Raw genomic sequence first — 20303 nt, 5'->3', positions numbered from 1 at the left:
CAAATCTACAATGGTACAGAGATCTATACCTTTACATAGCTTGGTTTTTCAAATATTGATTCATAGCTATTTAACACTTTAATAATCAGTATGCATTTCCTAAACACATAGTATTATTATTCAATCACAGTATAATAAAGAAAATGGACACTGAGATAATACTCTCACCTACTCTACACATCATATTCTAGTTACATCATTTGTTTCAGTCATGTTCTCTCGATCACTTTCTCTCTTCTAGTCTAGGTTGCAGTATGGGATCACTCATTGCTACATTTAGCTTTCATTATGAATTTCATTTCTTCATTTTCAAGTTTTTGAAGAATTGTCTCATCTATTCTTACCTTCTAGATTTAACTGTATTGAGTTTATGCAAGATTTTGTATGATTTTAACCCTCTGAAATTTAAGACTGCCTTGACATTTAGTCAATTAAATTTTTTTCTTTTGCTCTTTGAAAAGAGTATGTATTATTAGGTGCAGTGTTCCTAATGTTCAGTCTTTGCTAATTAGATTATTTGAATCTTACTGAAATATCCTGATTTTTAATCTGTTTTGTAAATTACTGAAAAAAGTATGTTAAAATTTCCCACTATATGGATTTGTCTTTTTTAAGTTCTGTCATTTTTGTTATATATTTTAAGCCTAAGGGCACATATATATTTAGAATTGTTATATCTTTTAAATGAAGACAGCCTTCTATTGTATAACGTATCCCTCTTTTTTTTTTTTTTTTTTTTTTTTTTTCTTTTTATTTTTTATTATTTTTTTAACGTATCCCTCTTTATCTCAAACAAGGCACTGTGATATAACAGCATGCCTCTGGTTAGTGTTTGTGTAGCACATCTTTTCCCATTATTCTTTCCATATACTTAGGTTTTAGTTGTTCTTCTTATAAAAAGCAAATAGCAGATTTTCTATTCTCTTTCTTATCCAGGGTGAAATCTTTTAATTTGGAACATTTTATCCATTTACACTTATTATAGTTACAAATACACTTATAGATTTACCAACTTACCAAGACCTTATTCAAGCCCATCTGTTGTCTTTTTTGGGCTGTGTTTAGATGGATTAATTATTCCACTTCCCCTCTCTGTTAACTCTGATAATCATAGACACTTTCACTATTCTTTTAGTGATTACTCTAAACATAACAAAATATAGCTCTGGACTTACCATCTAAAATTAATTTGTACTTTTTTACCCTCTTGAATCCTAGAACACGAACTCCATATCCTAACACGTCTGTTGTATAATACACACACACGACACACACCAGTAAGACCTATTTGTTTCATAAGTCAACATTTACTTAGATTTACTCATATGTACCTTTTTAACTGCTCTTCTTTCCACCATGCATTAACAACCATTTCTCTTTTGCCTAAGGTATATTTTAATGAGGGTTTACTGGGAATATATTATTCTAGTTTATTTTGTCTGAAAACATCTTTCATTAATCTTCATTTTAAAAATTTTTCACCAAGTATAAATTATTTTCTTTTTGTACTTTAAAAATATTTCTTTTGATCCTGCTGGGGATTTATGGGGCTTCCTAAATATGGGCTAGACATCTTTCTTCAGTATTACCATATTCTAAGCCATTATATTCTGTCCTTAAATGTTGCTTCCTTCCCATTCCCTCTCTCTTTTCTCCTTCTTGGGCCCCAGTTACACCCTGGTTTACTTCTACTTCCCATCCTTCTGTTTACCAGGCTTCATTCTGGCTATTTTCTTACTTTTCTTTTAGTCCATTAATACTCATTTCCCGCATGCCAAATCTGTTCTAGCCACTAATGAGTTAATTTGTTACGGTAATTTTCAGTTCTCATTCTTTTTTATAGTTTTCAGTTCTCTACTCAAATTTTCTATTTTTGTCTCTTATCTTTAATATGTAAAGATGTGGCCCTAGGCGTCTTTTTATATTATTTGTTGTATCTGCTAGGTTTTGTTCACATTGTTTAATCTTCTAGAATACTTGATTACTTCTAATTATGTGTTGGATCATTTTGCAAAATTCATTACTGAATAAATTTAAGGCAGAAGATGATGTTTTCTCTCTTCAGGAAGGATTTATGCCTTGGGGCACCAGCAGTATGATTTCCATTTACTCTGTCTTTGGGTACTGAAAAAATTTGATGCTAAGGCTTCAGTCCCACTCAGGAACTCTTTGTAGCTAGTTTGTCTTTACTGTAATAGTGTAGACTTTCAGGATTCCAAATCAAGGCAAGGTGAAGCCTTCAACCCCTGTAACCCCTGAACTCCAATTTCTATCTTCCCAGCCCTGTGGCCTAGCAGAAGTTTTCCCCAATCTGGTAAATGCCTCAATGGGGAAAAAAAACTCCTATCATAACTCTGTCCCCATTCCAACCCCATCTAGTAATTCTTTACTAATAAGATCTAAAATTTTTTATTAATGACTCCTGTAGTTTCTCCAGGTTTTCTAGTTATCCTCACTGATATTGTTTGGTCTAAATTGCCTAGTCTGCCATTACTGGAACTCTAGGTGAATTTTTTTTTCTTTTTCTTTCTTTTTTTTTTTAGTTTTTATTTAAATTCCAGTTAGTTACCATACAGTAAAATAGTATTAGTTTCAGGTGTACAATTTAGTGATTCAACACTTACATACAACACCCAGTGCTCATCACAAGTGCCCACCTTAATCCCCATCACCTATTTAATCCATCCCTCCCCCTACTCTCTGATAACCATCAGTTTGTGAGACTAGACTATTTTAAGCAATTTTATTTGTATCAATCAGAATCCTACTATTTTAAATAAATCAGTGGTTGCTAACTCAATTGCCTATGGGAAGTCAGATTTAAAAGTAAGCTTCAGTAGGAATCATGATGAATTGGGAAAGGCATGCCTCATTCTACAGAACACGAAAATGAATTCCATCCGAATGCTGACATGCAAGGGGCCCACAGCCATAACAGATTTCATTTTCTCAAAACCCCAAAGATCTAATTTTTTTTTTTCTTAATCTAAAATCTCCTCATTTTACACACAACAATTTGGCAACAAATTCCATTTATTTTCACATAGTGTGTAGGCCAGTGGTTCTCAACTCAGGGTGATTTTGTTCTGTAGGGCATCTGGCAACATCTGGAGACATTTTTGTTTGTTACATGGGGAGGATATTACTGGGATCTAGTGAATACAGGTCAAAGATACAGCCAAACACCATACAATGCAGCAGAAATGCCCCCCCACAACAACTATTAATAGTGCCCAAGTTGAAAAATCCTGGAACAAGCCAACATACGGCCGGCCAAACAAAACTTTGCTAACTGTCATTTGGCTGGGGCGCCAGCAGTCCTCTATTCCTCATAAAGTTTATTACATATGTAAATATATAATTAAAGATGCCAGTACCTATGCTCTTTATGCTCTAATAACTGGCAGTCCCGGCATGTCAGTTTATCACATGTTTCACAGTAAAGCTTCAGCTGCTCCTTCTTATGAAAAGGACAAAACACTGGTCGCTGACTGGTCACTCCAACTGCCTCTGTAGAAACAATGGGATGAAAATTAATGTAACTGAATACTATATAATTATTAGATTATTCATTTAAATTTGAACCCATTAAGATATAAAAGAGGGCACCTGGGTGGCTCAGTGAGCCTCAGTTGCCTTTGGCTCAGGTCACGATCTCAGGGTCCTGGAATCAAGCCCCGCATCAGGCTCTCTGCTCAGTGGGGAGCCTGCTTCTGCCTCTCTCTCTACCTGCCTCTCTGCCTACTTGTGATCTCTCTGTCAAATAAATAAATAAAATCTTAAAAAAAAAAAAAAAAAGATACAAAAGAGCCATAACAGTTTCTGACACCATCACTACTACTAGTCTTTATATATATTAAAATAGCATTGTCTGGTGATAGATGGCAGCTACGCCTGTGGTGAGCACAACATATTATACAGACTTGTCACATCACTATGTTGTACACCTGAAACTTATGTAACATTATGTCAACTATACTTCAATTAAGAAAAGAAAAGAAGAAATAAAATATTAACTATTCCTAGCATTTTAGAAGGAAAAAATAAATATGCTTTTCTTTCCAGAAATCCAAATTAACTCAAGAGAAAAACAAAGTATGTAGTTAAAAATATGCTTAATGGAATTTAAAAGTCTTTAAGAAAATAGCCCAGGTAAGTGAGTGTGAACCAACTGGATGTTTTCTACTCCAAATATGGGAGGAAACAGTTTTAAATGGAGCTCAGAGAATCTAATAAAATGTATAAACTGATGAAAAAGTTGTTTTCCTACTTTTGTAAAAATCCTTACAGAGGGTACCCATTAACACATAAATAATCAGCTTATACTATGTACTATAGTCCTCCATGGAACTTCTTTTTAATTTTCTTTCTTTCTTAAGAGAGAGCACACAAGTGGTGGTGGGAAGAAAGGGAGAGAAAGAATCTCAAGCAGGCTCCATGCCCAACATGGAGCAGGATAGGGAGCTGAGTCTCACGACACTGAGACCACAACCCAAGCTGAAATCAAGAGTCCATGATTAACTAACTAAGACACCCAAGCACCCCAGCCATTTGACTAACTTCTTAATGGTTACCCAGAGTGACAGTAAAATTGAGCAACGCTTATGTTATAATGTTAAAGTTAAAAAAATCACAATACAAATGATTGCTTCAACAGTAAATATCAGTTATTTCACTTAATCAAAGGAAAAACCCAAACATTTCAGAAATAATTCCACATTCCAGCAATAACCACTATTAATAACCTGGTATGTTTTCTTCTGGTTGTTTTTCTACATATATAACTATATACATTAGTAGGTACTTTGTTTTATAAAATTTTAAAAAATGCTATTACACACACTGTCTTGTAAGATCTATTCACTTAACTCTTAAATACCTTTCTTATTTTATTTTAGTTTGAGAGCGTACTGGTGTGAGGGCTCACACATACGAGCAGGAGGAATGGCAGAGAGAGAGAGAGAGAGAGAGAATCTCAAGACCATCCGCGCTGAGTGTGGAGCCGGACATGGGGCTCAATCTCATCACCCTGAGATCATGACCCAAGCCTCCAAATCAAGAGTCGGATGCTTCACTGAATGAGCCACCCAGGCACTCCTCTTAGAAACATTTCAGTGAGTAAACAGATCAACTTATTTATTAACTGCATAGTATTTCATCAAATGAATACAACCTCTGCTGTGAACATTTGAAGATTTCTCATTTTTCAATATTGTATGATAATGCTAAAATAAACATATGAAATTTGTAAGTCATTGAATGTTTACACAGATAAATTCCAAGTAGCAGAACTGTTGGGTCAAAAAGTGATTTATACAAACGTAAGTACATTATCTTCCAAAAAATTATACCAATTCATACTCTTACGAGTGTAGAGTGGCTGTTACCTACTTTACTAAGTGTTTTGTCAGTATTTTTAATCTTCGCCAATCTCGTAGGGGAAAAAAAAAAGATTTCACCATCTTTGGACATATTTCTTTAATAATTGAGATAGAACAACTTTTCACATTCATTAATCATTTGTATTTCTTTTAGGAATTGTCTGTTCATGTGGCCCTTGGGTGGCTCAGCTGTTAAACATCTGCCTTCAGCTCAGGTCATGATCCCAGGGTCCTGCGATTGAGCCCTGCATCAGGCTCCCTGCTTCTCCATCTCCCACTCCCTCTGTTGTGTCCCTGTCCCCTCTCTCACTTTGTCTGTCAAATAAGTAAATAAAATCTTAAAAAAAAAAAAAAAAAAAAAGAATGGTCTGTTCATAACTCTACAACTTTTCCATCCAACTGTCTTTCTTACCAATTTGTAGACACATTTGATATATTGCTTGCCAAAGACTTTACAAATATTTTCTCCAGTCTGACTTGGTTTATGGTATTTTTCCAATAGATCCTTGAAACATTTTATAGAAAAATTAATTTTTTAGTTTTAGAGAACTGCTTCTAGAAAGGCTTCTTCCTAATTATAAGTGTTAACTTTCTTTCTCTTATAGTGAAATTTTATGGTTTCTTTTTTTAATATAAATTTTATATTTATCTGACATTTCATATACAATTGACCTTGAACAACATGGGTTTTAAGTGCATGGGTCCACTTATACATGGTTTCTTTTTGACAAACACAGTATGGTTACTATAAATGTATTTTCTCTTCTTCATGGTTTTCTTAACATTTTCTTTTCTCTAGCTTACTTTGTAAGAACACTGTATGCAATACACACACGCACACACACACAACCACACACACTTCTTACAAAATGTGTTTTGGGGCAACTGAATGGCTCAGCTGATTAAGCATCTGACTTCAAATCAGCTCACGATCTCAGAGCCCTGAGTTAAGCTCCCTGCTGAGCAGAGAGTCTGCTGGTCTCTCTGCCTCCTCCACACGTGTGCACGCCTGCACGTGTATGTGTACTCACACTCCCCCACCCAAACAAATCAGTAAAAATTTTTAAAGAAATGTATTAATTGACTGTTATCAGTAAGGTTTCTAGTCAATAGTAGGCTACTAGTAGTAAAGTTTTGGGGAGTCAAAGGTTTATGTGATTTTCGACTACACAGGGGTTAGCACCCCTAAGTCTCATGCTGTTCAAGATCAGTTATACTATCAAGATTTACAAAACCTTGCATGTGTGTCGGCACATAGAATGAGTTCACAGACTCACATTTTCTGATAATAAAACTACAAAGTTGAAACGGGAAACAAAAATATCCAAGCAATGGGAACATTTTCTTTTTCCTTTCAATGAATTCTTGGGTTCATAATAACCACACTGTTAAGCAACTTGGCTTTCTGCATTTAATATACATCATGGCCTTCTTTCCATATCATTAGATTTATAACCTACCAAAGTGGAAAATAACAAATGCAAAAATTCATAAATCTTCAATTGCATGGTAATCATAAATGCAGAATACTTAGTTTTTTGTTTTTGTTTTTTTAAATTAAGTAGGTTCCACACCCAATGTGGGGCTTGAACTCACCATCCTGAGATCAAGAGCTGCATGCTCTACCCATTGAACCAGACAGGTGCCCCCCTACACGCAGAATATTAAAAAAATAGTAAAATAGTAAATCTAAGTGACAGATTATATCAAGCTTTAAACACTTACAACTCTACAAAAGATAAAAATAAATTATCAAGTATTTATGTCAAAGAAGTTAGTAATAGAACTTTAAAATAAAATAAGGGTAAGAATTAAAAATTCTTGAGAGAGAATTTTGGGAGAATTAAAAATAACAAACTAAAAATATATAAAGGATATTCAGATAAATTTCAAAGCTTCTTCTGTGAAGAAAAACAAGAGAATAACCTACTATCTAGTCCCATCAAAATCCAGGCAAAAATGCTTAAAATTCTTATGAAAGGAGGAAAATAATTAGAGAAAATTAGCAATATGGTAAAAGATTATTAAAAGCACAACACATCAAGACCAAATGCAATTAATTCTAGCAATGCAACAAAAATGGCTCCGTATCAGTAATGTGAATATCCTCACAGCTCCCCTGTACCCTTCTCCTTGGTGTGCATGTCATCTGGGCATCATGGTAGATAGAGTGACCATACATCTTTAGTTGGCTTAGGACATTCTGGGTTTGTGTCCACTCTTCAACAGTAACTATAGAGCTTTTGGTTTAGGGAATTAGAACATCATAAGCCCCCTTTAAGGACTTCGTTGACTTATCAAAGAATTTAGATCCTAACTCAGTCATCTTCCTAGTCTTCAGTGTCACCATCACTCTGGATGATTCAGAAATCCACATAAAAACAAGTCTCTCAGACTTTCTCATCTCCAGAGACCTAGACTCCATTTTAGCTCCTCACATCATGGTCCCACCCTAGACTTTTGATTGTCCGTAACTATGCCATTTCTATAATTATAAATTCAAACATCCACTCTAGTAACTTCTACTTCCTAACCTTCCAATTCTTAACTACTCTCAATGTAACTCAAGGATCTCTAGGTTCCTAATAATTCTTTCACTCTATCAACTGACACTATCAACTTCATTTCCTTTATACAGTTAAAAAAAAAAATCCTTCATTTTAGTAAATGGTATTGTTTGTACCTTTTACTCTACTGAACTTCTGCAAGGTGTATGCAGCTAAACCCAAACCCTAAGTAAGATAAATTCTTCTCTATACCCACATGCACACTGCTGAGGCCCAATGGAGAAGTTTTCTTTTTATTTATTTTTTTAAAGTTTTTATTTATCTATTCCTGTCAGACAGAGAAAGAGGCAGAGGGAGAAGCAGGCTCCCCACGAAGCAGGAAGTCAGATGCGGGACTTGATCCCAGGGCCCTGGGAATCACAACTTGAACAAACAGCAGATGCTGAACCAATTGAGCCACCCAGATGCGCAGGATGGAGGTAGTTTTAAGGCCTATACATCAAATGTAACCTGGATGCTACCAAACAATCTGTTTCTGAAGCTGGAGCTCTCTTTTACCAGAGTTATTTCAAGTATCCCACACATTCCTGACCTTTTTCATCCTATTTCCTCTGCTTTACTTTTCAATAGATGACTGAATTCACAAAAAAGAGAAGTCTTTCTAGCACTATTCAATTTATCTGAATCTGTACCTGGTGTCTTCTTTTTTGTCTTTTCCCCATTAGTGTCCTCAGAAATTATATCCCCTTTTCCTGTGTCACCAGACTCCTAGCCTTATATTATTCCTCCTCCTCCTGAATCTTACTCTCTAGCTACACTCAACTGTCTCCTTCTGGAAATCTGGGCATGTATTTCAGTTTCCCCCACCCTTCTTCCTGTGATGAACTTCTTTTCCTCCTTCAAGCCCCAGATTTGGCCTCCAACCTAAATCCCCAATGAGTTTGGTGCTTCTTTCATGTGCTCCTATAGAACTTAGGAGGCCAAACCATGATTGCTAATTTGTTTGTAGCCTTCATCATACTTATAGCTTCTGTGGGGCAGAACTGTTTGATTCACTTTACATCTCTAATGCTTAGCAAAGTTCCTGGAATATTGAATAGATATACAAATACTGGTTGACCTGAATTAAAACCAATAAAGTAATTTTTAAACAAAAATATACAAATAAGCCATAAAAACAAATGGAAGTCTGAGAAATATTACAACATGAATAAACCCTGACAATACTGTGGTAAGTGAAACAAGCCAGACACGAAAGGACAAAGCTATATGATTCCACTTGCAAAAATGAGCAAAGTCATAAAGACACATGGTAGATCAGAAGTTCACAGGGGCAGAGGAAAGAGGGGAATAAGCATTATTACTTATTAGGTTCGGTTTCATTCTGTGATAATGAAAAAGCTTTGAAAACACACAGTGGTGATGACTGCATAGCATTGTGAATGCCATTAATGCACCTTAATGAGTGGTACACTTAAAAATGGTTTAAATGGCAAGTTTTTAAGTTGCTTGCATTTTACTATAATATTTTACTACAATAAAAGAATACATTAGTAAACTTCACATTATAAGCAATACCATAAAAACAGAAACCGTATATTACATAAAAAGCAGAGCTTCTTTAGTTATCTACATATCAAATATCATGAACCAGGTTTACCACAACAATATCAGAGGGGAAAGAGTTATAAAACTTTGGTTAAGCCCACCTCTTGTCACCTTAGAATCAAGACAAGTGAAGTTTAAAAAGCATTTTTTTTTCATTTGCTATACATTTACACCAAATTCAAGCATTTCCAGAAGAGGGGGTTGGGAGTATGAATGTAAGGCAGAAAGATTCTCTATCTATTCATATTTAACAATATTTTTAAGTCTCCAAAGTTCAGTTACAATACAGACCTCCTTGTACTAAAAAAACAAGAGTGTATTTAATGCTTACAATTGTATCAAAACAAAGTCAGTAGAGGAAGAGAAAGAAGAGTGGGATGGAAAGAGACAAAAAGAGATTAAAACCAATTTAGTACCTGGAGATACCTCCTCCTTCTGTCTCACAGTGTGGTCTTTCGTGAACTTCACTCTTTGATGAGCTCGGATGCAGGTCTTGCAGAGCCACTCAACACATTCTACACAAAACCCATTAGCTTCTGCATTGTCCTCACAGCTTGTACACACCTATAAGAGAAATAAGTCACATTAAGTTTTAAGAAAAAGGAAAAGGTGGTCAATTAATCATATAAAATGATATACAAATCATACTTGCTCTATCACAGTTATCTTAACAGTTTGTATAAATTTAAACTGACATGTTTTAAATTATAAGCATATGAAATGGAAATATGGCATTGTCCTTCACTCAATGGATCAAATACTCCAGACACAATGCTAAGTGCTGAGGATTAACAATGTGGAAAAGCAAATGTGGTTCCTGCTCTTATGATACCAGGAGTCTCACAGATGGGAGTGTGGGTTCATATCCCCATTCCACACTTACTAGCTGGGTAGTCTTGGTCAGGTTACTTAGAATGCTCATCTTTAAAGTGCGGTTAGTAACAGATTTTGTTGAGTAGTGCTGAGATGAAATGTGAGGCACACAAACAGTGGAAGAATTACACCAATACGTAATTACAAACTGAGAAATGCTATAAGGGAAAAGTATGAGAAGCTATAAAAGTGCATGATAGGGGAAACTGATCTCATTTTAATGGGGCTGGAGTGTTGGAGAAAGCAGAGATTATCCAGGCAAGGCTTTCTCTAAGGAGGTCATATTAATACTAAGATATGAAAGTTGAGTCATTAATTACTGATGAAAAGACTTCTAGGCAGAGAGAACACCATGTACAAAAGCCTCTGGCAAGAAGAGTACAGCAGGTTCAAAGAACTGACAGAAAGTATGACTGAAGTGCAGAGATCAAGGAAAGACTGGCAAGAGAAGCAGCTAGGGACAAGGCTGGCAGAGGGGCCGGATCAAGCACGATCACATGGCCATTTGGGTCCTTGTCTGAAGAAGTCTTCTAAAAGCTTTTTAGTAAGTGACATGGCCATACTTGCAGTTTTAAAAAATCACTGTCACTGTAATATAGAGAACAGATTATAAAAGGGGCAAGTACTTTCTGCAGAGACAAGAGGTTTTTTCCAGTGGTTTAGGTGGAAATGGGAATGAATGAGGAAGACTGATGGTAAAACTGGTTCAGAGGATGCCCTGGATATGGGGGGTGAAGGAGGGACAGCTCCTCTGTTGCCAGTGTGTGTAACTGTGCAGAGGGTGGCACTCTTCTCTGAGAAAAGATATTAAAGTTACATGTAAGCAGTCCTCATGTTATCTTCCGTAGCTTGGGGGGGGGGTCCCCCTCAGTTAGCACTTTATGGTAGCCAAATTCCAAATACCTAGATAACATTTTCATTAATTCAAACACTGCCTTTTCTCAGCTCTTATCAGCTAACGTTTCTAACATTATTGACTCCTACTTCCTACTTCTGATTCCTTGATACCTCCAGATCCTCTTATCTCCCTGATTGCCCTCCGGATACCAACCCCACCTTCCTCCTCCAATTCTGTACATTTTTGCTAGATCTGGGGATTGTCTTGTCCATACTCCCTTAGCTTCAACTATCTTGTCTTTAAGGATATCACCTAAAATTTAATCTCCACACTATGCTATAAGAAAGAATACAGTATCTATAGTATATGAGGTAAAATGAAAAAGGAAAAGTGGACAAGCGTATCATGCTACTGCTCTTCTAAGAAAGATGGAGATAGGTGAAATAACATTTGCTAATATTTCTTAAATAATATAAAATTACTTAAAATTATATGTAAAATATTTTAAATGAAAGAATAAAGGAAAATAAATAGTTACCTATAGGGTAGAGAAGAAATAAGGTATAAGGGTAGATTAAACAGCAAAAGAAGTTCGAGTTCTCTCAACACACTGTGTTTTATGGATTTTACTTTAGAACTATAGGAATGTTTTATATGTAGTCCTACAAATTTAAATTTAAAAAGTTAAATCCCTAAAAACCAAAAGCAAGTGAAACAAATGAATATGCCTATCAAGTGGGTGGCTTAACTTCAAAGAATTATTTATTTCAAGTAACTTCGAAATATTACAGTCTATGTTAACTGGAATTTATATAAAAACTTGGAAAAAATTATGATTTGATTCACTATCTCCAGTACATACATGCAGTGATTACTGTCTTCCTTGCTTTCTATTTTGACAGAAACAGCACTATAATTTCTACTTTCAGTCCCAACTCTATTCTTCCTTACTCTGACTCTGCAAACCGTATTTATGCTTTATGACCTGGTTCCACATTAGATTCTAACAACAGATGGTGCTGGGGGGAGACTGCAATGCCAGAGGGAAGAAGGTACTTCATCTTAGTTGTCTTGCTATCTGCTTGCATTTTCTGTGAACATCATGCCAATCAATGCTACTTCACCCTGGGAGCAGCACTTAGCTCTAGTTTGCAGTTTTTCCAATCCTCATGGAATCAGCTTTGGAGATAATGACACAACAGGCCTACTCCCGCTCCTCCTAGGTCTGCAATCCCAAGGCCAAACACTCAGACACCAATATGGGACAAACAGCACTGCCTCTCTTCAGATGTTTGAGCTGATGTTCCACAAGACCCTTCCTCTAACTTTGCCTAATTTCAACCTTTTCTCTTTGTTCTCTGAGCTGCATCTTTATAGTTGCCATATGATACTTTAAGTATTTTTTTACTTATCCTTTCAGTAAACAAGTTTATATCTAGTTAATTCTTAAGAATTAAGATGGCTCCTGATTATACCAAAACTGATGATATACCCTATAACGTAATTATATATATTTGGAGAAAATAAATAATTATGTCAATGTAATTACGAACTAAAATTTCCAATGTCAGACAAGTGAGATAAACATAAAATTTAAAAAGTAAGATCTACAAATCTAAATTGGACTTATAAATATCAATATATACTTGTGGTGTATTTGCTTTTTCCTTCCTAGACAGTTGCTGCTTGTATATTATCAACAATTAGGCACCCATTACCTCATACAGAAGCATATTTTAACTTTGGAGAGTGCACTATTGAGCCAAATGAAATCTACTTCTCTTCTTAAAGTCTTCTAGCTACTGGAATCTTAGAGATAGATGTTACATCCTCCCTCAGTAACTTCTCATGAGCATCCAGTCAGGCTTTCAGTTTGCTTAGGGGTGGAACACAGCCACATTTAATAATCACAGATTTGATCCCCTCTGCTGAATTTGAATTTTCAGCAGATCCACAACTCTCCTGATAACTGAGCGGGTTATCAGTCTTCTTCGGTGCTATTCAAATGACAGGGCAGGGAAGGGAAGGGAAAAGGGGAGCCTTCTGTGATCCTCAGCAGGGTCAAGATAGAGCCTCAAAGACTTGCTGCACTGGAGATGATCCTGGTCATCTTACGGGATGGCCCAGAAGGCACGGCTACAACTCTAATTTCTCACATACTCTGTAGCATACCAGGTCAAGTTATCTGTTTGGTGGAAATATAACAGGAACAAAACATGACAGTTAGACATTTGGTATCCTACAGATCAAATATCTATATACTGAATTTTTACGCTATCATCTGGTGGTTCTGTCACTGGGGGATGCAGTTTCAGGGTTCTTTTGATGTAGAGAATAGCCATTTGCTGCCTGAGGTTTTGGGATCATTTCTCACATTTTTTGCTCCAGAAATTTGTTCACTTGGTAAACACATTTTGACCATTAATACTAAACTTGGTTGCTTTTCTGTTACAAATCTGCACCCATTATTTTTCTAAAATCCTAGCCTTCTTAAAAACACTAGTTTCCTTACTAAGGTTAATAGTTTTCTATCACTTGTATTCTGTTTATCCCTTTCCCTGACACTTAATAAAGATTTCAAAGATTCGGGGCGCCTGGGTGGCTCAGTGGGTTAAAGCCTCTGCCTTCAGCTCAGGTCATGATCCCAGGGTCCTGGGATCAAGCCCGCATCGGGCTCTCTGCTCAGCGGGGAGCCTGCTTCCTCCTCTCTCTCTGCCTGCTTCTCTGCCTACTTGTGATCTCTGTCTGTCAAATAAATAAATAAAATCTTTAAAAAAAAAAAAGATTTCAAAGATTCTATTATAATAATTCCACGTGTTTGAGGTTGATGAGCTGCTGCTTCTTTTTTTTTTTTTTTTTTTAAGATTTTACTTATTTGACACAAAGAGAAAGAAAGAGAGCGTGCTCAAGCAGAGGGAGTGGCAGGCAGAGGGAGAGGGAAAAGCAGGGTCACCGCAAAGTAGGGGCAGCCCAATATAGGATTTGATCCTAGGACTCTGGGATCATGACCGGAGCTGAAGACAGTCGCTTAACCAACTGAGCCACCCAGATACCTGGCTGATGAGCTTCTTAATAAAAAGATGCCTTAGAGAGGAATCCTGCCTGAGCCCCAAGAGATACTATGTGGCCTAAATTCAAGATCAAGACAGATGGACTTGTTTATTCTTTTTTATTCAAGTGTAATTAACATAGTGTTATATTAGTTTCAGGTGTATAATTTTAGGATTTGAAAATTCTATATATCATGCAGTGTTCAACACAGTAAGTGGAGTCACTCTCTTTTTTGAATAAAGAGTGTTTGCTAAATCATTCTCCTGCAAGGCCTAGAAAAATGACCAAACCAATGGTGATGAGTAACCCCACACGTATACTGTGGTCTCCAGATACCATATCCGACCAAAAGGAACCAAAACATCTAACAATACGTCAAAACAGAAGGCAGGGGAGACAGCAGTGATGACTGCGATTGTATCAGAATGACTCAGGAATCAATGTGAGGCTCCTGTTGCCAAGATGGCACAAGTGGAGCATCAATAACAACAATTACTGTAACACATTTTATGTTAAAAATCCATGAATTTGGGGTGCCTGGGTGGCTCAGTGGGTTAAGCCTCTGCCTTCAGCTCAGGTTATGATCTCAGGGCTTGAGCCCTGCATCGAGCTCTCTGCTCGGCGGGGAGCCTGCTTCCTCCTCTCTCTGCCTGTCTCTCTGCCTACTTCTGATCTGTCCAAAAAAAAAAAAAAAAAAAATCCATGAATTCATGACACACACACATACACCACTTATTAGTCAACATCTGAAGAATGCTAAGAAACTAAGTGACTACTAAAAATTAGCAACTAAAGGAAAAGAAGTGTTTAACCTACCTTTCCTTTATAACAAAGAATAATGAAGGAAGCCAGTTAAGAAATATAGGGGCATGACAGAATGAGACTGTCATAATTTTCCAAGGCTGTAATGTAACATGGGAGCATGGCAATGGTCATTAATGGCCACTGACATCAGGAAAAAGAAAGACAACCAAACTCCTATGCCTCCACACAGACATATGGATCAAAAGTATTCTCTCACCCAATGGAACCTGAAACTAAACCTGCCTCTACATTTTTACTGCCAATGTACACAAAATACAGGAGACAGAAGAATGTTAAATAACTTTACAAAGATGGCCAGCAAAAGGCAGAATAAGGCTAACTGTATAGGATTAACACCAAGTTTATCTATCAAATGTTGAAAAGGGAGGAAAAAGAAAGCCAGCGAAGTAAAGGGATAATTTGAGATTAATTAAAAGATAGGGTTGAGACTAATCAACCAAATGCACTGTGTAGGCCTTACTGGATCCTTACAAAAGCAAACCACTGTTTTAAAAAAAGAAACCACAATTAGAGCATTATCACTGGATTTTTGATGATATTAAGGAATTACTGTAAATTTCTTTTACAGATGAAAATACGGTGGTTATGTTTATAAAAAAATATTTTTCTATAGGAGTACTGAAAGATTTATGGATTAGATGATATAATGCCTGGGAATAACTTCAACTTAATATAGTGTGTGTCTGTGGGCGCGGAGGGAGTGTCAGGTTAAACATAAAACGAGTTTACGACTATTAAGTGAGGTAATGTATATGGGAGTCCGTTATGTGAAACCGTCCATTTTCCTCTAATGCTTAAACTTATCTGTAATGAGAATTTTTCTTCAGCTATAAAATATCCTGAGTTCTAGTTTGAATATAGGTGACACTACTTTAATCTTATAGGTAAACTCAATCATATTCAAAACCAATTCTCTATCTACTTTGCTACCTCCTTTCTCTCTGTGAAAAGCACCAACGTCCTGTTAGTGAGGTCCCTCTCACCTCCATACCCAAGCAGGTATATCAAACCTTCCCCTCTCCTTACTGCTACCAGGCTAATTCAACTCAGCTCTCAGTCTCTCTCTCTCTCTCTTTTTTTTTTTTTTTTAAGATTTTATCTATTTATTTGACAGAGAGAGAGAAAGAGAGAAAGTTAGGCAGAGAGTAGGCAGGCAGAGAGAGAGAGAGAGGGAAGCAGGCTCTCTGCTGAACAGAGAGCCAGGGCTCGATCCTAAGACCTTAAGATCATGACCTGAGTAGAAGGCAGAGGCTTAACCCACTGAGCTACCCAGGCGCCCCTCTCATTACCTCTTGCCTAGTGCTTCCTTCATCCACCATTATCATCTCTCTTGTCTTCATTCCCAAATATTCCTCCAAGTACCCTATTCCTGAACCATGTTTAACAACCTTCCTATCCTCACTTATCTAAAATGAAGATGTCAATTTGAACTATCTCTAATTTATAACTTTTTCCTATTATGTTTTATGGAAAAAACAGAGTAAACTTACAAAAACTGATTATACAGAGTCATAAAGCAGCCTCTTAAATTTGTCCTTTAGTTTAGAATCCCTTCAATACTCATCTCTTATCACCATCAATTCATATAGGATCTTAACTCCATCCTGTTAATGATTTATGCTGCTTTGCTTTTGAATTTTCTGGATTGAGCACTCAGACACACTGCTAGAGTTCATCTGATGAAGCATAATGAGTGAGTGATATGACCAACAAAGTATATCTAGTATAAATATAATCACATATGAAGCAAAGTGACCTGACACTCTAGAAGACAAAAAAATCACTGGTATTCACAGGGAAACTTTCAGAGGTGTTAAGTACTTGACACTGTAGCTCACATAAATAATTATATTTTCATGCTTTAAAACCAGTTTCACAACTAGAAAGTTTATTCCCTGCACCAAGCCCTGTTTTGACCTCTGATGAACTATGGATATTTTTGAAACAAAAGCAGTATTTAAAGAAAAAATTTTTTTTGAGGGAGAGAGCAAGCAAACCCATGTGTGCATAACGGAAGGGGGTAAGGGCAGATGGAGAGGGAAAGAGAGAGAATCCCAAGCAGCCTCCTTGCCCAGACGAGACTCAATAACACAACCGTGAGATGATGACCCGAGCCGTAAGAAAGAGATGGCTGCCTAACCAGCTGAGCTACCCAGGTGTCCCCCAAAAGGGATATTTTAGTTAGTAATGGCTATATTCATTTTAAGTGAACCCTAAATTCCCTCAGTTCCCTCATGAAATAAAAAATTGAAAATGAAAAGTATGGAAACTTTGCTATGTGATTCCTTAAGTGTCATAAACATTACCTTTTCGATTTTTACATGTTAGGTTAATGAACATTTTTTTTTCCATTGTCAGATTCTGTTCCTTCACAGATACTATGCTCCAACTTTAAGGAAATGCCTAGAAAAATCATCAATGAATCACGATTCAAAAGTACACTAATACACTACACTTTAGTGTACACTACAGAATTAAATCATAGCTCACCTCCACCAGAGTACTATAATTCACCCACCAGCGACTGGCCATTTAGATTTAAAGGGGCAATAGAAATGTTCTATGTGTGGGTTATGGAATGATACATATGTTTCATATGTATCATTATAGAGTTCATTTAGAATCAAATGAATTTAGATTTAAAGGGGCAATAAAAATGTTCTATGTGTGGGTTATGGAATGATACATATGTTTCATATGTATCATTATAGAGTTCATCATTAAAACAGAAAAAAATGAAAAAGGTTGGGCTTGAAATTAAAAAAAAACCGTCAATACACAGTAAAGTTACAAAAAAAAAAGAGATACTGTCAAGTATAGAATAGTGGTTTTCTCTCTGAAGGGATAGGGAAGGTGGGGGTACAAACAAGGCTTCTGAATTGGCACTATTTTATTCATTAAGATGAATTATTCATTACTCTATTACCTTTTAAAATATTACATAATTGGACAGACATAATGGTCAAAGTCAGACACCTTTTATTTTAGAGTCCTTCAACAATCCAGGCCACCTCATTAAGAAGAAGCAAAATGTTTAAGACTTAATTAGTACACTTACCTGATTAGACTTTTCTACTGTACTGCTGGGAACCTCAGTAGTGTCCTTCACAAAAAAATTATCTATGATGTGTCTCTCTGCACATTCTTGGCTGCAAACTGGACATCGAATGACTCCAACTGGGGAAAACAAAATTGTGTTCTAAGTTTTTTTGGTTTGCACAACATAATGATTTGATTGATTGTATGTAACTGCAAAATGACCACCACAGTAAGTTTCGTTAACATCTGTCACCATGCACATTTATAAAAGCTTTCTTCTTGTGGTAAGATTTTCAAGATCCACTCTTCTAGTTACTTTCAAATATGCAATACAGCATAAGTACAGTCACCAGGCTGTGCATTACAACCCAATGATTTACTCATTTTATAACTGGAAATCTGTACCTCTTCATTCTTTGACCCTCTTCATTCTTTCACCCACCCATGACCCTTTACACCTCAGACAACCACCAATTTGTTCTCTATATCCATGAGCTCTCATCCCAAGTTTTAATACAAATACGGTAAACACCAAACAAGCACGTCTCATTCCAACTGTAACTGGGTTCTTTTACAATGCCCACTTTCTTCAAAGTCATATCTATTATTACTTAATACAAAACAATCCAGTTTATATACATATATGGATTATATGTATACACATATGTACACATATAGATATATCCCACACCTAGTTTATTTAATAATGAATAAAAGTTCATTATTTTCAATGAGATGACCCTCTAATAACCCCATGGGCTACTCTCTTATCGGTTAGCAACTCCCCTTGGCAGTGGTTTTCAAAATCTCGTGTGGAGTTTTTAAAAAGGGACTTCCAAATTTTTTTGGACCTACAGAATCAGGATTTCTGAAAGGAGAGTACAAACCTACTTGTTTTACCTAAAATCTCCATGTGAGATTAAGAAACACCATTGTGTTTCCTTTAACAAGGGCAAATATGTGTCTTGGTGGGGGAGAATAATCTTTCATAGTGCTTCGTAAAACAGTAAGTAATAACTAATTAATGAATTAAAATCTAAATTGATTAAAATTTTAAAAATCTAATATTCACTTGATGCTGTAATTTCTACCAAGGAGACTGTGATAAAGTTCCCAGGTACATTTTTTTGTAAAATGAAATGCATAAGAATGAGTATAAAGTAATCCAAAGGTCAATTTCATTTGTATATATAAGCAAAAAACAAATTTTTTAAATTAAAGAATCTATTTTACAACAATAACAAAAATATACCAAGTACTCGGAAATAATTGCTTTAAATATATAAGGTCACTGTGGAGAAAAATGTTAAGTTGTATTTAGAAATATTAAAATATATCTAAGTAAAGAAAAACCTGTTCACGATGGTAAAAGATACCAATTCTTCCCAAATGCATCTATAGATTCAATGCAATTTTAATAATCCTAACAGGAATTTCAACAAGCTGGGGGGATATGCCTACCAAGTAAAGGACTTATTCTAAAGCTATGGTAATTAAAATGGTGTAAAATTTATGTAAGGATAAAAAAAAGTGTAACAGAATACACATACACAATACCAGAAACAGGCTCATATGTAAGTACATTTTATACAGGATAGATGTGACATTAGGGATCAATGCGAAAAGGGATGAACTTTTCAGGGTGCTATAGTTCTCCAAAGTGGGAGGGGGAAGAATTAGACCGCTACCCAATTAAAAATAATAGTTCTTTCAAAAGATTAAGGACATTGTAACTTTCCAAAGAAATATAAGAGAACATCTGTATAACCTTAGAGCGGGAATAAATTTCTAAAGAAACAAAAACTGAGATATTAAGGGAAAGATTAATGAACTTGATTTCAATCAGAACTACAGCTAGTCAAAAGATTACCATGAAGAAAGTAACAAGACAATGCCCAACCTGGGAAAGATATACCTAATATGTGCTACTAACAATGAATTAATAACAACAATCTGCAAAGTATGTGACAAAGCATTTCACAAAAGAGTAAGATTGAATAAACATATTTTTCCTTATCAGCTAAAACCTCTGGGTGTTCTATACAAAACAACCATAAGAAGACTGAAAGAGAGATTGTCTATACAAAACAATCATAAGAAGACTAGCTAGAGTCCTCAGGACCCAAAGAGTGACACAGTGATGAGTTCACTGGATTTTCTTTTAGCCTCATATATTCCAAA

The 20303-nt window shown here is 35.9% G+C and overlaps 1 protein-coding gene across 4 annotated transcripts in view; it reads right to left on the bottom strand.

Annotated features, from left to right (window-relative positions):
- Positions 1–20303, bottom strand: part of TRIM24 (tripartite motif containing 24) — a 95823-nt gene that overhangs the window by 41457 nt on the left and 34063 nt on the right. For all 4 annotated transcript variants that reach the window (XM_059171962.1, XM_059171963.1, XM_059171964.1 and 1 more), the window contains exons 2-4: positions 18142–18260; positions 9913–10060; positions 3378–3510 (exon numbers count right to left, since the gene is read on the bottom strand). In XM_059171962.1, coding sequence (XP_059027945.1) covers positions 3378–3510; positions 9913–10060; positions 18142–18260 — 400 coding nt within the window. The remainder of the gene's footprint in view (positions 1–3377; positions 3511–9912; positions 10061–18141; positions 18261–20303) is intronic.

Source organism: Mustela lutreola, chromosome 4 (assembly GCF_030435805.1).
Source record: "Mustela lutreola isolate mMusLut2 chromosome 4, mMusLut2.pri, whole genome shotgun sequence".
NCBI lineage: Eukaryota > Metazoa > Chordata > Mammalia > Carnivora > Mustelidae > Mustela > Mustela lutreola.
This window is presented reverse-complemented; position numbering and strand designations above follow the sequence as displayed.